Consider the following 23,445-nt stretch of genomic DNA (forward strand, 5'->3'; position numbering starts at 1 on the left):
CCCAGTTGGGAGTCTTCAGTTCCAGCAGGGGTGGACACAGCAACTGGACCCCTGCAGATGGCTGATGTGCAGGCACCAAATGGCAGGGCACGGTGGCAGCAGGCAGGCAGGCAGGCAGGCAGGCAGCAGCAGATAGCACGTGGGAGGCTGCTCGGGGCACTGGGGGGCAGTAACTCGGCCTTCTGGGCAGGAGCGTGGTGTTCCGTGTGTTTTCGGGTGGCCAGCTTGATACGGAGTGATTTGGCACGTGAAAATCCTGCACGTCAGCGTGAAATCCGAGGAAAGGCCCTTAGCGCGTAAGCGCGTCAGCACGCATACGCGATTCTATTGGACCAGAGTCCCTCAGCGCGTAAGCGCGTCTGACGTGACCCGCACGGGCGTTCCCCACTCAGCACGTGATGACGGAACACACGTGGAAATACTGCACGTCAGAGTGTCATCGCGTGATTGGCCTATGTACGTGTATTTCATTGCGTGTAATTGGACAAAAGTGCGCGTACACGCGATTGGCCTATGTACGTGTATTTAATGGGTGCGCGGCCACTTACACACGCAAGTACGTCAGCGAACCTGTATCCCGTGGTGCGTGTGAATTTCCACACACTATTGGACTGGGAACTGGATTCCAGGGGTGCGCGGGTCACACGCTGTATCCCGTGGTGCGTGTGAATTTCCACACGCTATTGGACTGGGAACTGGATTCCAGGGGTGCGCGGGTCACACGCTCGCCTAGAACACGCGCAAAGCATAAAATTGCGGACTTTAACAATAACAAGCTCAGACGCCAGGATGAACATACCGTTCCTAGCAGCAGTGGCAGTGGGCTACCAAAGGAGGAGGAGGAGGATAGTCAGGGCCAGAATATTCACACCCAGAACCAGCCTTTTCGGGATGCCTGATGACCAGGTGTATGGGAGGTACAGGTTTCCACCACACATCATACTGGACCTGGTGACTGAGTGGGAGGATGACCTCACATCACCCACCCTGTGCTCCCAAGCACTCAGCCCCCTGGAGAAGGTCCTCAATGTACTGCACTTCTTAGCCACTGGATCATTTCAGCGGACAAGTGCCATAGTGGGTGGGGTGTCACAGGCCACCCAGTCACGCTGCCTACACCAGGTCTTGAACATCATGACTGCACGCCCATCAGTCCGCAGGCACATATACCTGCCCAGAACACCTGCAGAAAGGCATGCTGCCGCCCTGGATTTTTACGGAGTGGCACGATTCCCCAAAGTGCTAGGTGCCATCGACTGCACCCATGTGGCTCTACGTTCCCCCAGGGCATCAGAGCACATCTATAGGAACCGCAAGCACTGGCATTCCATCAACGTGCAGGTAGTATGTAATGCCAAGGGAATCATCACCTCAGTATATGCCAACTATCCCGGGTCCACCCACGACAGCTTCATTTACCGAATGTCCACCCTATGCCGGGACATAGATGCTGGGCGGCATGGCGATACATGGCTGCTTGGTGAGTATGTATGCCACTGCACATGCATGCATGTTGGATACTGAGCAAGGTCACAACCCCACCAATGATACCAATCACCACCTCCACAGGGGACAGTGCCTACCCTCTCAGCCCCCACATGATGACGCCAATTCGGAACCCCACCACGCCACCCCAGGTAAGATATAACACAGCCCACATTACAACCAGGGGCATAGTGGAGCGCACATTCGGAGTGCTAAAGTCACGCTTTCGCTCCCTTGACCGTTCTGGCGGGCAGCTGTTATACGCTCCCCCAGTAGTGTGCAGGATCATAGTGGCAGCATGTGTCCTGCACAACGTTGCAACACGCCGGGGCCTGGCCGTGGACATGGTGGTGGCCCCACATCCCCAACCACATGCACAGCCGCTGCGCATGGGAGGGGAAAGGGCACGAGGGGAGGCAGCCCGTACACAGCTAGTGGCTAATTACTTCACATAGAAATCACACCCCTGTGGAGTGCACACTGCCCTGGCACATTCCATCTGACAATCAATGATGACTCAACCTGACACTGATCCTGAATGTCTGGAGAATGAACCGGGAATACCATGTCAGCCTGAGATTGTTCACCTGGAAGTGTCACAATGTGTGCATCCCTACCCACACAGACACCACCAATGCAGTTTTGTGAAGTTACACATTGAAGCAGCTAAAATGAATACCCACTTGCAAAATGCAACAAGAGGACAGTGCCATGTCAGCCAACCCAACCCCAGCACCGCCACACGACACACCGTGCCATGTCATGCTAATTGCAGGTAAACAAAGTAATCCCCACAACATGACATCAGTCTCACTATGTACAGTGGCACTATTAGAAACCTGCAACACCTGAAATGCTCACAGCAATGCCGGACCAACAACATACTTGAGCACGTAGTACCATTAACATGACATCACAAATGTTACATATTAGTAGTCTCACCACCTGGAAATGCCTGCACTCCCACCACTACCAACTGTGCAGTGTTGTCGCCATGTAGAGTTGTAGGTGCACTGCTGCCAACATGGTCCCCATCTCCAGACTAGAGGTCCTTGTGTGGACATGAGGAAGGGACCTGCAAATTGGGAGGTAGACACAGAAGAAGAGTTACACATCAATGCAACATGCAGTGTACAACACAACAGCAATATGCGCTATGAATGTATACACAGTATTGACTACAGACTGGCCACACAGCTCATGGGAGTCCAACGTCACTATGTAATTCACTGTCACTTGGGCACACCCTTTGCAAGCCCATGGAAACGGGAAGCAGGAGGGGTGTGTGTGACTCAAACCCAAGCATCTGAACCAAATACATTACAAGCCTGCATGTGCCCAGCCACAATGCAGCGTATGCCCACAGGAACCACGGAAGCCAACAGATCGAAGCCAACAGATCGAAGCCAACAGATCGAAGCCAACAGATCGTCCCCAAAAAATTGGGAATAAAAGAAATCAAAATAAAAATAAAAATAAGAAACAATCAAAAATGGCCATTGATGGGCCCGGGGGGGTTGGGGAGGCCACCCAGGAGGTCCGAGGACAGGATGCACACCAGAACCCACCTGCGTGGATCCTGGGAAGATAAAACACCTCCATGGGCTCATGGCCCACACGGCTACCCTATTGTGGGAGTATCACTGCTGTCGCTATTATCACCCTGTGCAGCTGCATCCGGAGGTGGTTGCACTATGGGAGGCAGCCCACGCAAGGCCCTAGTCTGCTCCTCCATGGCTGCAAGCATGCGGGTGTGGTAGGTCTGGTTCTGGAGGATGAGTGTGCGGAGGTCCCCATGCAACAACTCACGGGATGCCCGGACCTCCGCCCTCGTTGCCTGCATCTCAGCTGAGAGCGTACGGGTGAGACGCTCCAGCTGCTGTTCTGTCCTTTGGTGTGTTGAAGCCTCAAGCTCAACAAGAGTCGTCCTGAGGTGAAGGAGCTCCTGCCTCAGGGCTTCCCTGTGGCCCTGGGACTCAATGGAGATGGCCTCCTGCAGAGTCGCCAGTGCCGCCCGCCTGTCCCTGTTGGACCCCAACATGTCCTCCCTGTGTGACTGGCAGATGGAGTCGGTTGCCTGCTCTAGTCGCTCCATCAGCCTTTCTGGGGGGACAATGGAAGTGGCCACCCTATCCATGGCCTGAGCCATCATCTCGGATGATGCAGCCTGTTGGGTAGCCATACCGTAAATGGATTGCTCCCATGCGGTATTGCCGGGTGGCGTACGGCCACCACGTCGGCGGGCACCACACCTGTCTGGGGCAAGGCGAACTGCGCCTTGCTGTGCCGGCACTGCCTGAGGCTGCAGGACTGCATTCCCCCTCTGATCTGCTGGCCCAGGAACAGGATCAGATGTCGCGGAGTGTGACCCTGCATCCGTAACCACCGAAGGCGTAGCTGCCAACACTGACATCCCCATGGAGGGTACTGACCCTGGTGCAGGTGGGTGAGACAGAACAGAATCCCTCCCTGGAACACTCACCTGCGACGGCACGTAGGTCTCATCCGAATCAACACCTGAGTACAGCTCGGGGGAGGTACAGCCAGAGACACCCCTTGAGAGCACGACCTGCAGCACTTGTGGGTTCTCCCCCACCACCACACCACGTCCCTCACTGGTGGTTGGTCGGCCCTGGGACACCTCCTGGGTCTGCACCATCTCCACAACCCCAGCAGTATCAGGTGCGTCTTCCCCTGCAAAGACATGAAAACAAAGACATGGAAACAGGCATTAGCACCATGGCACACATTGAGGGCTGAGAAGCAAGAGAACCAGTACTTGATTGACACATGTCCCACATGACTAAAACCCTCCCATGCATGCACCCTCACTGCGTATGAAGTGCAGGCAAATGGCACACACTGATGACACCAAGATGGAAGATGAAAACATTTTCTGCATGCTGCCTGGCAGTGGCATCACACATTGGCCTGTGATTGGCAGGTGAAACACACATGCCATCACACAGATGGCATGTACCATTGCTATTGAGTGAAGATGGAGAGGAGGGCAGCACCTATTCATTCAGTCCAGTTCCCGCATGTAATAGCTTTTCTAATTCTAACAGGTCAGATTTTTCACCTGGAGCTGCCAGTCTGAAATGGTCAAATTGCACAGGGACATGTGTGTACAAATGATATCCAGGTAACAAAGTCACTCCACTTTACCATACCCATGTCAGACATGTGACTAGTGGACAGCGACATGCCTAGTGAAAGTGGTGGAATGCAAACAAACTGACTGAATGAACAGTGAAAAAGAAGCAAATATGTTGTGTCAAGGTGACACTTCAAGGGCAACTGGCGTGCAGTTGTGCTAGATTTCTACTGTTGGCAGAAGGGATACTGCTATGGCCAAATGCAGCTGCGCAGGAAGGATTGCATGAAGCACATGGCTGACCCATACGACTCAGGCGCACACACTCTCACCTGGCACCCGAACAGAAGCCCTCACACACACACCATGCACATGGATGACACACACATGCATGTGCACTCACCGGACAATGCCTCGTAATCAGCCAGATCTCCCACGCCTTGGATCTGTTCCTCCGTGACGTAGGTCCCAGCGACTGACTCATGTGGAGTGAGTTCCATGTCTACTACTGGAGACCCACCTCCAGTCACTAGAGTTGCGGCATGACTTGAGGCCAGCTTACTCTTTGCCCTGCGCTTTAGGTCATTCCAGCGCTTATAGCAATCATTGGCTGTGCGCCTCACGATTCCAAGGGCACTTACGATGTCCGCAACGGTCTGCCAGTGTGCCTGGCGTTGTGCAGGTGTGGTCTTGGATCCTGCAACAATGACCATCTCGTTGTCATGTCCGGACACATACCCGACAAGTGCATTCAGTTCGTCATCCGTGAAGCTGGGCTTCCTGGACGGGCCGGACTGTGTAGCCGTGTCTGGGGCATCAGCCTGTGCCGTACGAGCACTCTTCCTATTCCGCTTGGAAGGTGGTGGTGATCCTGAGTGTCCTGCGCCGCTCTGGACACTAGGGGCAGGAGCCCTGGTGGACTCTGTATCAGGAGTGTGGGATTGCACACTCAGCATGGGAGTTGGTGCAGGCATTGGCTCTAGTGTGATGGTGTCAGGGGGAATGTCAGCAGCATGGACTAGGACCGACACTGTCCTGGCTGGGTGTGTGAGGGCTGGGGTGGATGGAGCCGCAGCTGCCCCTGCAGCCTCTCCGCCCTGCCTCCTTGGTGCAGCAGATGACCTTGCTGCCCCAGATCCACGTGGCATGATGGCATCAACGTGCACCAGCGCACGTGTCGTAGCCCTGCTGACCTGGAAGTCAGCCATGGAGTCAGCCAGGTCTGGTGCCACAATGGGCTGGTCCAACAAGGGCTGAGCATGGATGGTGTCAGCCACTTCAGCCTCAACGGGAGGGGGGGAGGGGGGGAGGAGGGGGAGGGGGGGGATGATGGGTGCCCTTGACTGGTCCTCCACACATGGGGGGACAGGCTCACCCTGCAAGTTACGACCACGTCCCCTACCGGATCCACCACGGCCACCACTTGTGGCTCTTCCACCTTTGCCACCCTTACGGAATCCTCGCCTCCCAGCCATGGCACTGATATTAATGTGCGTATGGGAGTGGCTGTAGACAATTGTCCTGGGCAATTGGGGGTCAAAGGGGTTGGGTACCAGATGGTAATTGTACCCTAGTGCTCTAGCACGGCTGATTGTAACCCCTGGGGAAAGATGACGGGTCACGCAACGCACAGGAGGCCCAAAAAAGGGAGATGACGTGCACGCAACCCCTCCTAGACCACGTGTGCAGAAAGAAAAACCTGCACTACGCTGTGGCACCCAGTAACACAAGAATGAACGTATGCGTGTCACACGCAGCCTAGAATGACCTCTGAAGGGGTAGGCTACACACGGGGCAAGCACAGAAGTTGGATACGTGCGTGACTCACCGTCTGCCAGGTAAAAGAGCGTGAAAAATGAGCGCGTTTGGCTGGCTAAACCCCCGCCAAAAGAAGATGTGTACGCTGTCTGAGAAGACAGGACAACAGTAGAAGGGGACACTGTTTGAGGGAACAGGCCCAGGTAAACCAGTAAAAGAGAAAAAAGAGAAAAAGCTGTCAGAGGTAACAGGGAATACGAACTGGAAACGCCGTGAAGTAAATCGCGTGTGAAACGACAAGAAGTACAGAATTCACCCACTCGCTCTCCACGAAAAGCACGTACAAGGAAATGGTGTTCTACATGTACCTTATATACAGGCCCACACGTACAGCGTCACTTACGCGGCGTGTACGTTCACCAATCACACGCTTTGTCACTCCTGCGTGTAGATCCATTTTCACCAATCACACGCTTTGTCACTTCTGCGTGTAGATCCATTTTCACCAATCACACGCTTTGTCACTTCTGCGTGTAGATCCATTTTCACCAATCACACGCTTTGTCACTTCTGCGTGTAGATCCATTTTCACCAATCACACGCTTTGACACTGGGACGTGTCACGCAACAATTTCCTGCACGTGCAGGTGACTATAGGCGCGCATATGCTGTTGACGGGTTTACGCGCTAAGGGCCTTTGCTGACGTGTGGGATTTCACTCCCTATCAGGCTGTCCACGCGTTCACACACGAGAGACCACGCTCCTGGCCAGGAGGCCAAATTACTGCCCCCCAGAGCCCTGAGCACGCTCCCACCTGCCATCTGCTGCTGCCTGACTGCCTGCTGGCCACGTGCCCCACAGTGCTGGTGGGTGGGGGTGTTGGGAGACATGGGTGGGGGCCTGGTGGAGGGTGCCCCTGCACTGGTGGGGGTGGTGGGAGACATGGGTGGGGGCCTGGTGGAGGCTGCCCCTGGTGGCGGGGGGGTGGTGGTGGTGGGAGACATGGGTGGGGGCCTGGTGGAGGCTGCCCCTGCACTGCTGGGGGTTGGGGGTGGTGGGAGGCATGGGTGGGGGCCTGGTGGAGGCTGCCCCTGGTGGCGGGAGGGTGGGGGTGGTGGGAGACATGAGTGGGGGCCTGGTGGAGGCTGCCCCTGGTGGCGGGAGGGTGGGGGTGGTGGGAGACATGAGTGGGGGCCTGGTGGAGGGTGCCCCTGGTGGCGGGAGGGTGGGGGTGGTGGGAGACATGAGTGGGGGCCTGGTGGAGGGTGCCCCTGGATGGTGGGGGCTGGGGGTGGTGGGAGACATGAGTGGGGGCCTGGTGGAGGCTGCCCCTGGTGGCGGGGGGGGTGGGGGTGGTGGGAGACATGGGTGGGGGCCTGGTGGAGGGTGCCCCTGGTGGCGGGGGGGTCGGGGTGGTGGGAGACATGGGTGGGGGCCTGGTGGAGGCTGCCCCTGCACTGCTGGGGGTTGGGGGTGGTGGGAGGCATGGGTGGGGGCCTGGTGGAGGCTGCCCCTGGTGGCGGGGGGGTGGGGGTGGTGGGAGACATGAGTGGGGGCCTGGTGGAGGCTGCCCCTGCACTGCTGGGGGTTGGGGGTGGTGGGAGGCATGGGTGGGGGCCTGGTGGAGGCTGCCCCTGGTGGCGGGGGGGGTGGGGGTGGTGGGAGACATGGGTGGGGGCCTGGTGGAGGGTGCCCCTGGTGGCGGGGGGGTGGGGGTGGTGGGAGACATGGGTGGGGGCCTGGTGGAGGCTGCCCCTGCACTGCTGGGGGGTGGGGGTGGTGGGAGACATGAGTGGGGGCCTGGTGGAGGGTGCCCCTGGATGGTGGGGGCTGGGGGTGGTGGGAGACATGAGTGGGGGCCTGGTGGAGGCTGCCCCTGGTGGCGGGGGGGTGGGGGTGGTGGGAGACATGGGTGAGGGCCTGGTGGAGAGTGCCCCTGGTGGCGGGGGGGTGGGGGTGGTGGGAGACATGGGTGGGGGCCTGGTGGAGGCTGCCCCTGCACTGCTGGGGGTTGGGGGTGGTGGGAGGCATGGGTGGGGGCCTGGTGGAGGCTGCCCCTGCACTGCTGGGGGTTGGGGGTGGTGGGAGGCATGGGTGGGGGCCTGGTGGAGGCTGCCCCTGGTGGCGGGAGGGTGGGGGTGGTGGGAGACATGAGTGGGGGCCTGGTGGAGGCTGCCCCTGGTGGCGGGGGGGTGGGGGTGGTGGGGGGCATGGGTGGGGGCCTGGTGGAGGCTGCCCGTGCACTGCTGGGGGTTGGGGGTGGTGGGAGGCATGGGTGGGGGCCTGGTGGAGGCTGCCCCTGGTGGCGGGGGGGTGGGGGTGGTGGGAGACATGGGTGGGGGCCTGGTGGAGGCTGCCCGTGCACTGCTGGGGGTTGGGGGTGGTGGGAGGCATGGGTGGGGGCCTGGTGGAGGCTGCCCCTGGTGGCGGGGGGTGGGGGTGGTGGGAGACATGGGTGGGGGCCTGGTGGAGGCTGCCCCTGCACTGCTGGGGGTTGGGGGTGGTGGGAGGCATGGGTGGGGGCCTGGTGGAGGCTGCCCCTGGTGGCGGGAGGGTGGGGGTGGTGGGAGACATGAGTGGGGGCCTGGTGGAGGCTGCCCCTGGTGGCGGGGGGGTGGGGGTGGTGGGGGGCATGGGTGGGGGCCTGGTGGAGGCTGCCCCTGCACTGCTGGGGGTTGGGGGTGGTGGGAGGCATGGGTGGGGGCCTGGTGGAGGCTGCCCCTGGTGGCGGGGGGGTGGGGGTGGTGGGAGACATGGGTGGGGGCCTGGTGGAGGCTGCCCGTGCACTGCTGGGTGTTGGGGGTGGTGGGAGGCATGGGTGGGGGCCTGGTGGAGGCTGCCCCTGGTGGCGGGGGGGTGGGGGTGGTGGGAGACATGGGTGGGGGCCTGGTGGAGGCTGCCCCTGCACTGCTGGGGGTTGGGGGTGGTGGGAGGCATGGGTGGGGGCCTGGTGGAGGCTGCCCCTGCACTGCTGGGGGTTGGGGGTGGTGGGAGGCATGGGTGGGGGCCTGGTGGAGGCTGCCCCTGGTGGCGGGGGGGTGGGGGTGGTGGGAGACATGGGTGGGGGCCTGGTGGAGGCTGCCCCTGCACTGCTGGGGGTTGGGGGTGGTGGGAGGCATGGGTGGGGGCCTGGTGGAGGCTGCCCCTGCACTGCTGGGGGTTGGGGGTGGTGGGAGGCATGGGTGGGGGCCTGGTGGAGGCTGCCCCTGGTGGCGGGAGGGTGGGGGTGGTGGGAGACATGGGTGGGGGCCTGGTGGAGGCTGCCCCTGGTGGCGGGAGGGTGGGGGTGGTGGGAGACATGAGTGGGGGCCTGGTGGAGGCTGCCCCTGCACTGCTGGGGGGTGGGGGTGCAGGGGGACATGAGCAGGTGTGCAGGGTAGTCCCCTGTTTTGTAGGCTGCCTGCAGGGGCCGTGGAGGGTGTACAGGGAACACCTGTGAGGACCCACCCAGCCTAATCGCGTGTGACTTCCCACGCACCCCTGTAATACACGTACCCAGCCAAATCGCGTGTGATGATTCCCACGCACCCCTGTAATACACGTACCCAGCCAAATCGCGTGTGATAATTCCTGCGCACCCCTGTAATACACGTACCTGGCCAAATCGCATCACTGTAATACACGTACCCAGCCGAATCGCATGTAAAACTTCCCGTGTACCCCTGTAATACACGTACACAGCCAAATCGCATGTGATAATTCCCGCGTACCCCTGTGATACACGTGCCCTGGCTAATCGCGTGTGAAACTTCCCGCCTACCCCTGTAATACACGTACCCTGGGCAATCTCGTGTTAAACTTCCCGCGTACCCCTGTAATACACGTACCCTGGCTGATCGCATGTAAAACTTCCCGCATACCCCTGTAATACACGTACCCTGGCCAATCGCGTGTTAAACTTCCCGCGTACCCCTGTAATACACGTACCCTGGCTAATCGCGTGTTAAACTTCCCGCGTACCCCTGTAATACACGTACCCCAGCTAATCGCATGTTAAACTTCCCGCATACCCCTGTAATACACGTACCCTGGCCAATCGCGTGTTATACTTCCCGCGTACCCCTGTAATACACGTACCCTGGCTAATCGCGTGTATAACTTCACGCGTACCCCTGATATGCACGTTACCCGCTTTGCGTTCCTTGTTTGGCAGCCCTGTAAACTGGTCCAGGGTTAGCGCAGCCCTTTGCGATGATTTAGCGATTTTGATGGCTTTTCCTTGCGCGAGGGCGTTCTTGGGGGCGTTACTGGCGCTGCTGCAGGGTCGCTGCGATACTCTGCGCCACGGCTGGTTTGGGAGCCTAAAATCCATGAATACGCTGTGCGCGGAAATCGGTTTTAGCGCACGTGCCTGGCGCAGTCAATCGCACGCGGACACTCTGCGCCAGCCGCTTGCGACACTTTTCTGCGAAATTCTATGAATTACCCTGAGAGTGTTTTTGGAATAAGACGACAATTGGACTACTGTGCTGGAATGGTGAAATTCACTATAAACTCACAGGAAGATCCACAAGAATTTCTAATGTACTTACTACAAGTACTGGAAAACAAAAACAAACCTATAAATGAAATCTTTCAGATTTCATACATGTGGAAACATACATGCACTCTCTGCAACAATGTGACACAAGAAGAAATCCCCAATGAACGCTTCATATATATATCAATACCAAATTGTGAATCCATTCCATTTCAGCAACTTGTACAAAATGCAAACCATGGTAGATTATGCTCTACCTGCAATTCAGATAATCGCTCCACGTTAGTAATACAAACACATAGTAAATACGTAATACTAATGCTTCTACGTTACAATGCAGATGGTACCAAAAACAACTGCAAGCTGACTGGATTCACACATGGTGAAATATCACTTGGTAAGAAAACCTTCACAACAATAGGTATAATCTACCACGCAGGAGCCACAACCAATTCAGGGCACTACACTGCATATATAAAAAAGAAATGTGGATGGTTTGAATGTAATGATAGTACCATTACTCTAAAGCAGAGATTACCAGCAAATCTTACAAACGCTTATTTCATGTTCTTAAAACCAAAATTTGATAAATAAACTGTATTTAAACCTTTAAGTAAAGTTGTGTTAAAAAATATAAACTGTTAGAATACTCCAAAAGCTATCTAACTGCTCAAAGATTCTACAACAACTAATCAGATAAATGAATACCACTAAATTAGACCACAAAATACAGTTAGAATACGCCAATTGGTATCTAACTGTCCCAAAATTATACATTTGTGTTAAAATAATATAAACTGTTAGAATACTCCAAAATCTATCTAACAGCTCAAAGATTCTACAACAACTAATCAGATAAATGAATACCACTAAATTAGGCCACAAAATACAGTTAGAATACGCCAATTGGTATCTAACTGCTCCAAACTTTTATAATATCAAAACAAATGAAGAATCTGTTACTGCTCCAAAAAAAATACAACAAAGCAAAGTATAAAGCATTAGCCAGAAACAACAAGTGAACACTGAAAACAAACAAACAAATAAACTGTAGCATAACAGAAAAAGGTTTTTTTTTAATCCAACATGGATTTTTTTTTCTCCCACAGACCCAATGATTTTAGCAACAAATACAGAAACTGAGCAAATTGCACAGTACTCTGATTTGTACTCTACTAAATATGAGGGTCGAAAAAAAAGAAAAGTATATTGCTTATACAATGTAATAAGTCATTACAAAATACTAATACTAACATGCTATTTTCTTTTATCACAGAAATGAAGAAGAAAAACATGCACTCCCATTACTAGACCAAACAGTAAGTATACAATAATAAGGACAACCATAGCAGCATATCACATCCATAGTATCTAATACCTTTGTTCCTTATACATTTGTTTTTCACCCAAAGTTATAAGCAAATATGAATGTGATATGCTGCGGTGGTTGTTGCCCTGGCAACAACCACCGCAGCATATCACATCCATAGAGTTAAACATTTCAACTATGATCTATGGGAAACTTTTAATGTCCGCGAACAATGTGAGTGTTCTTAGAGCACTTTGAACTTGCCAGCGAACAATACGGACACTGTTTTCAGGACACCCCCTACGAACATTTCAGAACAACGCGATAGTTCTTAGAACACTTTCAACTTAACAACGAACAATACGGACAGCGTCCTAAGGACACCCCCTACGAACATTCCAGGACACGGGAGTGTTCTCAAAAATGTCTTCAGAACACCCCCATTTTGTTTATTTGCGAACATTTCAGGACACCGCAGGTGTTCTTAGAACACATTCAACTTGACAGAGAACAATACGGACAGCGTCCTCAGGACACCCCCTACGAACACTCCCCGGACACCGCGAGTGTTCTTAGAAGCGTCTTCAGAACACCACCATCTTGTTTATTTGCGAACATTTCAGGACACCGCGAGTGTTCTTAGGACACATTCAACTTCAAAGAGAACAATACGGACAGCGTCCTCAGGACACCCCCTACGAACATTCCAGGACACCGGGAGTGTTCTTAGAAGCTTCTTCAGAACACCACCATCTTGTTTATTTGCGAACATTTCAGGACACCGCGAGTGTTCTTAGGACACATTCAACTTGACAGAGAACAATACGGACAGCGTCCTCAGGACACCCCCTACGAACACTCCCTGGACACCGCGAGTGTTCTTCGAAGTGTCTTCAGAACACCACCATCTTGTTTATTTCCGAACATTTCAGGACACCGCGAGTGTTCTTAGGACACATTCAACTTGACAGAGAACAATACGGACAGCGTCCTCAGCACACCCCCTACGAACACTCCCCGGACACCGCGAGTGTTCTTAGAAGCGTCTTCAGAACACCCCCATTTTGTTTATTTGCGAACATTTCAGGACACCGCAAGTGTTCTTAGGACACATTCAACTTGACAGAGAACAATACGGACAGCGTCCTCAGGACACCCCCCTACGAACACTCCCCGGACACCGCGAGTGTTCCTAGAAGCGTCTTCAGAACACACCCATTTTGTTTATTTGCGAACATTTCAGGACACCGCGGGTGTTCTTAGAACACATTCAACTTGACAGAGAACAATACGGACAGCGTCCTCAGGACACCCCCTACGAACACTCCCCGGACACCGCAAGTGTTCTTAGAACAGTTTCACTTTGCTTGCGAACAAAACGGACACATATTGAGTCCTTAGAACACCCCCTAGTCAGTTTATTTAGAACATTTCAGAACACCCGTGATGTCCGCAAACAAATCGAACACAAAAAGAACGTCTAACACATAAAAAACACAACTTTCATCCTATCTCATACACTCCCACCCTCCCCAAACACTCCTACACACCAACACACTCTACAAAATACACATTTTGAACAGAGTTTCACCGCGCTGTCCGCGGACGTCCGCGAATCCAAGATGGCGGGCGCTACCGAAAAATCTGACGCACTTCACGCTCCACGCCGTCCAATCAGCGAACACGTTGCATGTCCGCGAACATCACGCAAGACGATTGGCCAATCAGGACACTGTCCGCGGAGCGAACAGGGAAGTGTGTCCGCGAACCGAACACAGATATCACTAATTTTTTTTTACCTACTTTTTGGTCATTTTAAAAAAAACTACTGGACGGATTTTCACCAAATTTGCAAAAGCACGCTTTCGGGACCAAGCCGCTGCTCCTGGTTCAAATTTGGTGGAAATCCGTCCAGCGGTTTGGGCTGTAGGCGCGAGCAAAAATGTTTCCCATTCAGTCTATGGGAAAAAAAAAAGTTTTGGGACCCCCCCTATAACTTTGCCCCCCCTGGACGAATCCTCACCAAACTTTGCAAAAAAATTCAGAGTGACCCAAATACTTTTTTTGCAAAGTTTGGTGAGGATCCGTCCAGGGAGAGCGAAGTTATGAGCCACCCGAAAAGTGCTCTTCCTATGGAAACAGCAACTTAACCATAACTACATGGCCACTACCGTGACCATGTAATATTTATCTGAACCTTATATTATTTAAAGAAGCTGTGTTATCACCTAAAATTGTGGGTGGACATTCCTTTGTTGAGGCTTGGAAAAACTCCTGAGAGCCTTTCTTTACTCGTCCATAGCTACCATATACAGAACCTTGGCTGGGGTGCTTTGTGCCTCTACCCCAACCATATCGAGGGCAGAAGTACAGATACCCCCTCCAGTCTTTACATAGTCCAAAAGATCTAGAGATCCAAAGGTTGCCGAATCATCGAAGCTAAAAACCTATTGTTGGACCCACGATGGAAACGTGCAGCACTGCTGCCATTGTTGGTTTCCCTGTGCAGCAACTATATCTATCACACCAACGTTCGTACAGGTGTCCTGGTAGACCACCAGCCCAATTCTAAATTAGGCCTAAGTGAAGCAAGGGCTTTGGCATGGACTCATGGCATGGCCGTTAGCGACCATATATATCCCCAAACAGAGGGGTGATGGCTATTCGCAGCCCAGAGGCTCCCTCTGCTGTGTGAATTCTGTTACATTTTCTGTTTGTACTGGAGATGAGCTCTACACATATAGCAACAAAAACACGGTGCCACCCTGGTGGCGTTGATGGCTGCCGAGAGCAGCAGTGAGAGGAGTACGCCCCCTAGTCAGCAAATAAGGCAGTGGGGCTGGGAGGGATGGGATGAGGGATGTCATGGTGGCTGGTGGCGAGGAGAGGGGCAGTGGCAGATTTAAGACAAAGGGCCCCGTGGGCAGCACGTGATAAAGGGCCCAAGATGGGTTGGTCATAGAGGCAGATCTTAGGGTGAGCGAAGTTAATTGTGATCACGAGTGCGGAATGGCAAACTTTAGGAACAAAAGCAATTTTTTATAATGTTGGCTTTATTGCGGGAATGTGTTAATTTATTCACGTCTAGCCCATGATGTGTTTGGTCTACTTGGAATAAACTGGGAGGTGAAATGGAAAAACAGCAAATGGCCATCATCTTACGTGATGCCTTTTGTTTAAAGTTCCTTCTGGGCATGGAAGGGTTGTGTATTTGCCCCGCCACCCATTGACACCCAGAGTAGAAATTCTCACCAGGGGGAAAGGCCTGGCTATGGGGAGGCAACTGCTGCTCAGGTGGAGATAATGGGCCCTTGTAAATGGTGGGAGACCACCAACTGCCTATTCACAAGAGGGCACATCGCAAACCTGTTAGTTATGCATTTCTTTGGCATCACTTGAGACACCCCCCCCCCCCCGCATTCATTAAGAGCAGTTAGGGCACTTCTATGCATAGTGAACTTGGCAGCCCCTCCACTTTAATGGATTCATTGCTCAGTCAGTGTTCACACAGAACACGCGGGGCCCCATGAGCGCTGCTGCCTCTGCCTGACTGTGAAAACAAATGGGAAGGAAGGGAATGGGGGGAGGGGCCCGGTCGCCGTTTGTCTGCCTAGCGACCGCTAAATCCGCCCCTGGAGAGGGGCCAGGAGAATAATAATAGATGGCGACGGTTGGATGGGGCAAAGGAACAGCAATATTGAGGCACCTTTTAAAGGTGCATGGGCGGCAGGAGAGCATGGTTGTTCACTGACAGAGTCTGCCTGTGTTTCCAGCCACCTGATTGACTGGTTGCTCTTCGCCATGGGCAAATAGGCAGCCAAAATTCAACACCTGTCATCATCACAGAACAAATACTATTTGATAAATTCGGAATAGAAAAATATACTTTTAAGAAATGAAACGTGTTTGGGAAATTGAAACATGCATATATACGATTTATATTGGAAAACAGATCAAATACATTATCTTGTCATTTCTTTTTTTCAGCATAGGCGCCCTCGTGGGATTGGCGATTGCTGCTCTGGTTCTGCTTGCATTCCTCATCAGTGTCTTTGTGCTTTGCTATTTATTTCTCTACACAAAGCCACAGAAATTTGATTCTGGACTGAAAATGCAACAGGTAGATTCTTCATCCACTCAAGAAGGTAAGTTACCATAAAAGACCACATAATCTATTTTATATTTAAATAAAACTTGAGTGTTTTGTTTTGTTTTGTAATGGTAAAACCTAAAAAATAGAACATAAATGTGCATGCATGATTTTAAAATGTTGAGAACAGGAAAGCATTATTGAAAGCAAAGCAGTGCTAATTTGTTTCAATTGAGTTAGCACAAAAGTGCCCTCTTAGCATTAGGAGAAACATTGTTTTTTGCTTGTCTTTCAGCTACAGCTAAAGACGTTGCTTTACTTTTGCATAATGTTTTGATTACTCACTGGAAATCCTCATTATTCTGAGTACTACCTTTGGTGGTCACAATCCTTATTTCAGGAGGTTGAGCAATGTCCAGGTACAGGTAAGCGTGCTAATACTCCAAATGTAACAAACATATTAGCTTCACTCACTGCCCTGAGCTTAAAGTGCATGATTAGGTACCCATAATCCTGTTAGTAATCCCCAAGCAATGCCTTGATGGTCAAAGAAGCATCACAAAGTACGATAAGAGGAAGCTAATCAAGGACTTTGATGAGGAGCAGCAGGTCTCAGAATAACGAAAATGACTGTTAATCAAAGCATTACCAGACCCTCCCATAACAACCAAACTTTCCCCTGTTCTTTACGTTGTACCTTAAGGATTGCCTTTGTCATCAATGTTATTCAACATCTACCGATCCATGATCGTTTGTTTGATATGAATATCAGTTTTCATTATTAAGTACACGTCACAAAAGCTTTTTAATCTGACTTTGACCCTTTGTCTAATAACAAATATTTCCTACAAACGTTCCCTGCCATAAAGCAGTGGATGGAGTAGAAGGGGGTTTGTAAATAGCATAACTGAAGCAGCCATATCCAAATCTCAAAGGAAAACTAGGACTGGTATAGGACATCCTATCTCCATGACCATCAATCTGGCTTCAGAGCTGCCAGAAGCGTGGACACTGCTCTGCTGAACATCCATGAAGACCTACTCTCCAACCTCGACTCTTAACATCCCTTCTGTCCTCATCATACTCAATCTCTCTTCTGCCTTTGACACAGTCAACCATGCCATCCTGCTCAACCATCTCCGTGATAACCTGGGTATCATTGATCAGGCCCTGGCCTGGCTGACCTCTTTCCACTCTGATCGACCCTCCCAGTGTCATGCCTGCGCCGCTGGCGGACGCATTGGCAACCATCATGGACTATTTGGTACTCATTTATCCTCCTAATACTCCTTGAACAACTCCTTTTCACGCCTTGGTCTTTTATTTCCATTTGCTCAACTTTGGTTCTTTCTTAACTACAATTAACTACATTTATCATAATGCACCTGGCTGCAGTCCTCAATTCCTGGCTATTCTCATTCATCGTTATTGGGACCACAATCCCCAGAAGCCCTAGCGGCCAGTGCTGCTTCCACCTGCTCAGGACCAGAGAGGGAGGAGGCAGATTGTCTTCAGGTGTGCTGCTACAGGTGCTGTCAATTAGCCTGCCTCAGAACAGGGCAGGGCTGTATATAAGCAGCTGCCTGCAGGAGCACAGTGTCTTGCATCTTGAGTCTCCCCGCTCCTGTTTGCCTTGACCCTTTACTTGGTATGCTGTTCCTGTTGCTGCATTATCCTGTTTTGTTCCAGTGCCCTTTCCGGGCTCCCTGCCTTGCAGCCAATCATGCTCCTCTGCCTTCTACCTACAGCCCTTGTCCTCTGGGCTTCCTGCCTTGCAGCCTATTACAGTCCTCTGCAGCCCTCTACAGTCAGTGGCCCTGCTCCTCTGGGCTCACTCCCTGCTGCCCTGCTCCTCTGGGCTCCTTGCCCTGCAGCCTGCCTCACTCCAGCTGCCTACAGTACTTGTCCTCTGGGCTCCCTGCCCTGGAGCCTATCTCACTCTGGCTGCCTACAGTCCTAGTCCTCTGCAGCCTGCCTTGCTGGCCTACAATCCTTGTCCTCTGGGATACCTGTCCTGCAGCGTGCCTCACTCCGGCTGCCTACCGTCCTTGTCCTCTGGGCTCCCTGCTCTGCAGCCTGCTTCACTCCGGCTGCCTACAGTCCTAGTCCTCTGCTGCCCGCCTTGCAGCCTGCCTCACTCTGGCTGCCTACAATCCTTGTCCTCTGGGCTCCCTGCCCTGCAGCCTGCCTCACTCCGGCTGCCTACCGTCCTTGTCCTCTGGACTCCCTGCCCTGCAGCCTGCCTCACTCCGGCTGCCTACAGCCCTTGTCCTCTGGGCTCCCTACCGTGCAGCTTGCAACCTTCTGCTGTCTCCAAGCCCTTGTTCCCTGGGCTCCCTACCTTGCAGCCTGCACCTCTTCGCTGCCTACAGCCCTGCTCCTCTGGGCTCCCCACCTAGCGGCCCTATTCTTTTGGGCTCTCTGTCTGTCGCCTACTACTAATCTCTCTCTGTCCTGTTCTTCTGGACTCCCTGCCTTTCAGCCTACTACAGTCCTCCGCAGTCCAATACAGTTTGGCTGCAGCTAGTGCCACTCTTGACTGCAGACCTGCTTCCTACTTTGCAGCCTTCTGTTTTCCTGACTGCTGCTCCTTGTTCACTTCCTTGAGTCCGCTGTACTCCACCTTAGGTTTTCTATTTCAGTCTAACTGCCTTTCCTTCATTTCCTTCTGCTAGATTGCTCATTGACTTCCTTTTCGCTGGATATTTCTGTTCTTGTCTTCTCATGTGTCTTATGTAATCCCTTTGTACAGAGCTTGCCTGTTGGTTTCCGGCAGGCAACCTCTGCCCCTTCCTTTGTCGCGTTTTCAGTGTTACAGACACCCACTGCTGTTGTTCCCAGCCATGAGCATACAGCGTGGGCCTCTGTTATAGCAATCTGTTCAGAAGGCTGGAGTTTCCTAAGGTTCGTGGAACACTCTTTCCCATTTCAGCATACACCCCAAGAGGGAATCCAGTTTGTTTGTACCTTTGTATCTTTTGCCCCTTTTGGCTCACAGCTACTGTTTCCTACTCTTCTTTCTTGTTGAACTTCCTGCTGTGTGTGCTTATCTGCTACCTTACCTCAGCACAGCCACCCAAACTCTACTTGGGTACCCTGTGCCACTCTTGACAGAGTGCCATTCTTGACAGAATTCAAGACCAAAAAGATTCTTTTTCCATAGGCAGGAAGGGCACACACAGACCAAAGATGCTTTCTTTTCGGTTCAAGAAACCTCTGCAAAAATCTAAAGTTTTCTTAAGGACTGCAAACAAAAACCATAGTTTAAAAGACAGACTCGCCCTAGTAAACAAAGGTTTACAAGCACAGTACTACACTCACTGGCTCGCTGACCCTTCCATGTGTAACTACTATGACATTTGCAACTATGATCCGCAGTCTCTATCTATAGAAGAGCTACAGCAAGAAAATGAATTCCTGCAGATTTTGTTAGCCAAACCAGTGGAAAACACTCATGCGGTTTCTGGCATTTCTTCTGACACTACATTCGACATTCAGCCAGTACGCGAACCTTGTATTCCTTTATCCCAGGCTACCCGGTCTCAGGACCAATGTCGTAACACTGCTTCAGCCAAGGATATTGCACTCATTGTGGCAGACTCTCAACCAGAGTACGCTGTTGCCAAAGTGATATGCTCAAGATCAGCTTGGCAAGCTACACAACCTCCCCTGACTGCTGTAAACACTCATTTAACCGGACAAGGCATTCAGTATCCTGAGGTTAGTGCAGCTGGTCCTGGGTACAAAAGACCAATACTGACCATCGGTTGTCTTAATGCTTCCCCGGTAACTACTAACCATGATAACTCTAAGGTCAGTCTTCCTATTGCAACACCCGAATTTTCTGCTGCACCAGATTCTGAAGCTGTAGAACAGGCTAATGGAACATACCTGTTACAAGAACAACTCTTAAGCCTTAAAAGACAAACCGAACACCTCTATGATGAATTTGTCTATCTGCATTATAAGAATCTAGCTAAGGGACACAATTTACCAGACCATCTGACACTATGTCCAACACCCGACATTCTGTCTTTAGAGTTTAACAGATTAAGGCCTATACTGGTAACACAGAAGAGGATACAGACTTATACAGAGCAGTTGGAAGACCTGAACTTGGTATATGCATACCAGTTAAAGCTTGACACCGCTCATTCACTTACTAGCCACAGTAACGCAGGCTGTTGTTCAGATAGTGAAGAATGGACTCCTCCAGTGGGCCAGATCGCTCACACGGCCATTACACCAAAGATCAAGTGTAATCATCTGACTGGACATTCCGCTGAGTCAAAGTATTGTTCCATTCTTGCCCTTGATGTCAGTCCTTTACTCCCACTTACAGCCTCTACTGAAGTGACCAGATCTGAGATGTATTCTGCTTCTATGAACATTGGCACTCCTGACCAGGAGTCAGATCCTGACACATACCCAGTACCTGTCTGGATTCCAACTTTGCCTACTGTCAATACCCCAGATCCATGTATCAACTTGGGCACACAAGACTTTGCAGGCCAGCCTTCGGAAGGCTTACCCTTTCCTGGTCCTACATCCACCATGCAACTTGTTACAAGATCTGCTAGCCCAATCTCTGCTGCTCCCCCTGCTAGTACTCCTGAATCTGCTACTGATGCCTCATCTCAGATCACTCCACCTGCAGTCGAAGCAACCCCTTCCTCTCTGCCTGCAAGGACAGTACCTGTTGCAAAGCCAGTTAAAAGTTCTCCTATTAAGGCTACAGCTCCGGTAGATACTGTTGGTGCCTCTGCAGCACCTAAACTACCAGTCACGACACCATCAGTCTCAGTTGCGTCCCTGTCGGCTGGTGCTCCTGTGACACCTATACTTCCAGCTGTTACAGCATCTGAACTTCCTACTGCCATTCCTGATCTTCCTGCAACTCATGGTGTTCCTGCAACATTTGTTACTCCTGAAGTCTCTGTCGCAAATCTTCATGTTGCCATTGCTGCTTCTGACTATTTGGACCACCGTCCTAGAGCAACCAATTCAGCTGAATCTCTGGTTCCACCTTTCAGCACTGTACCATTGCCAGTCCTAAGAAAGACCACTTCTTTCAAAGCAATATATGCCATGGAGTCTGCAGCACATTTCCACAGTTCCTCAGTTCATGAACGCACTGTTGGGTTTTTGGTCCCTAAGAAGTTGTCTTTTCTGAATTATACCTCAAAGGTTCGAAACATTGGTAATGTCTCCTCCCTTCAAGACTCTCACCTTGCAACATTAAACAGTTTTTGGTGCTTCATGATGTGCCTTTTTGGTATAAGACTCAGTCTTCAGGGGGCCTGGAGAGGGGCATGGAGAGGGGCATACTGGCATGCCCGCGCCGCTGGCGCACGCATTGGCAACCATCATGGACTACTTGGTACTCATTTATCCTCCTAATACTCCTTGAACAACTCCTTTTCATGCCTTGGTCTTTTATTTCCATTTGCTCAACTTTGGTTCTTTCTTATTTTATTCAATTAACTACATTTACCATAATGCACCTGGCTGCAGTCCTCAATTCCTGGCTATTTTCATTCATCGTTATTGGGACCACAATCCCCAGAAGCCCTAGCGGCCAGTGCTGCTTCCACGTGCTCAGGACCAGAGAGGGAGGAGGCAGATTGTCTTCATGTGTGCTGCTACAGGTGCTGTCAATTAGCCTGCCTCAGAACAGGGCAGGGCTGTGTATAAGCAGCTGCCTGCAGGAGCACAGTGTCTTGCATCTTGAGTCTCCCCGCTCCTGTTTGCCTTGACCCTTTACTTTGTATGCTGTTCCTGTTGCTGCATTATCCTGTTTTGTTCCAGTGCCCTTTCCGGGCTCCCTGCCTTGCAGCCGATCACGCTCTGCTGCCTTCTACCTACAGCCCTTGTCCTCTTGGCTTCCTGCCTTTCAGCCTATTACAGTCCTCTGCAGCCCTCTACAGTCAGCGGCCCTGCTCCTCTGGGCTCACTCCTTGCTGCCCTGCTCCTCTGGGCTCCTTGCCCTGCAGCCTGCCTCACTCCGGCTGCCTACAGTCCTTGTCCTCTGGGCTCCCTGCCCTGCAGCCTACATCACTCCGGCTGCCTACAGTCCTAGTCCTCTGCAGCCCGCCTTGCAGCCTGCCTCACTCCGGCTGCCTACAATCCTTGTCCTCTGGGCTACCTGCCCTGCAGCCTGCCTCACTCCGGCTGCCTACCGTCCTTGTCCTCTGGGCTCCCTGCTCTGCAGCCTGCTTCACTCCGACTGCCTACAGTCCTAGTCCTCTGCTGCCCGCCTTGCAGCCTGCCTCACTCCGGCTGCCTACCTTCCTTGTCCTCTGGGCTCCCTGCCCTGCAGCCTGCCTCACTCCGGCTGCCTACAGCCCTTGTCCTCTGGGCTCCCTACCGTGCAGCTTGCAACCTTCTGCTGTCTCCAAGCCCTTGTTCCCTGGGCTCCCTACCTTGCATCCTGCACCTCTTCGCTGCCTACAGCCCTGCTCCTCTGGGCTCCCTACCTAGCGGCCCTATTCTTTTGGGCTCTCTGTCTGTCGCCTACTACTAATCTCTCTCTGTCCTGTTCTTCTGGACTCCCTGCCTTTCAGCCTACTACAGTCCTCCGCAGTCCAATACAGTTTGCCTGCACCTAGTGCCACTCTTGACTGCAGACCTGCTTCCTACTTTGCAGCCTTCTGTTTTCCTGACTGCTGCTCCTTGTTTTCTTCCTTGAGTCCTCTGTACTCCACCTTAGGTTATCTATTTCAGTCTAACTGCCTTTCCTTCATTTCCTTCTGCTAGATTGCTCATTGACTTCCTTTTCGCTGGATATTTCTGTTCTTGTCTCCTCATGTGTTTTATGTAATCCCTTTGTACAGAGCTTGCCTGTTGGTTTCCGGCAGGCAACTTCTGCCCCTTCCTTTGTCGCGTTTTCAGTGTTACAGACACTCACTGCTGTTGTTCCCAGCCATGAGCATACAGCGTGGGCCTCTGTTATAGCAATCTGTGCAGAAGGCTGGAGTTTCCTAAGGTTCGTGGAACACTCTTTCCCATTTCAGCATACACCCCAAGAGGGAATCCAGTTTGTTTGTAACTTTGTATCTTTTGCCCCTTTTGGCTCACAGCTACTGTTTCCTACTCTTCTTTCTTGTTGAACTTCCTGCTGTGTGTGCTTATCTGCTACCTTACCTCAGCACAGCCACCCAAACCCTACTTGGGTACCCTGTACCACTCTTGACAGAGTGCCATTCTTGACACCCAGGTCCAACTT

General features: G+C 52.3%; 1 protein-coding gene across 1 annotated transcript in view; it reads left to right on the forward strand.

The window, feature by feature from the left end:
- Nucleotides 1-23,445, forward strand: part of SHISAL2B (shisa like 2B) — a 371,262-nt gene that overhangs the window by 277,894 nt on the left and 69,923 nt on the right. The window contains exon 2 of the mRNA XM_069626542.1: nucleotides 16,118-16,275. Within this exon, the coding sequence (XP_069482643.1) occupies nucleotides 16,118-16,275 (158 nt within the window). The remainder of the gene's footprint in view (nucleotides 1-16,117; nucleotides 16,276-23,445) is intronic.

The sequence above is a fragment of the Ambystoma mexicanum genome, chromosome 6p (assembly GCF_040938575.1).
Source record: "Ambystoma mexicanum isolate Mex_15411 chromosome 6p, UKY_AmexF1_1, whole genome shotgun sequence".
Taxonomy (NCBI): Eukaryota; Metazoa; Chordata; class Amphibia; order Caudata; family Ambystomatidae; genus Ambystoma; species Ambystoma mexicanum.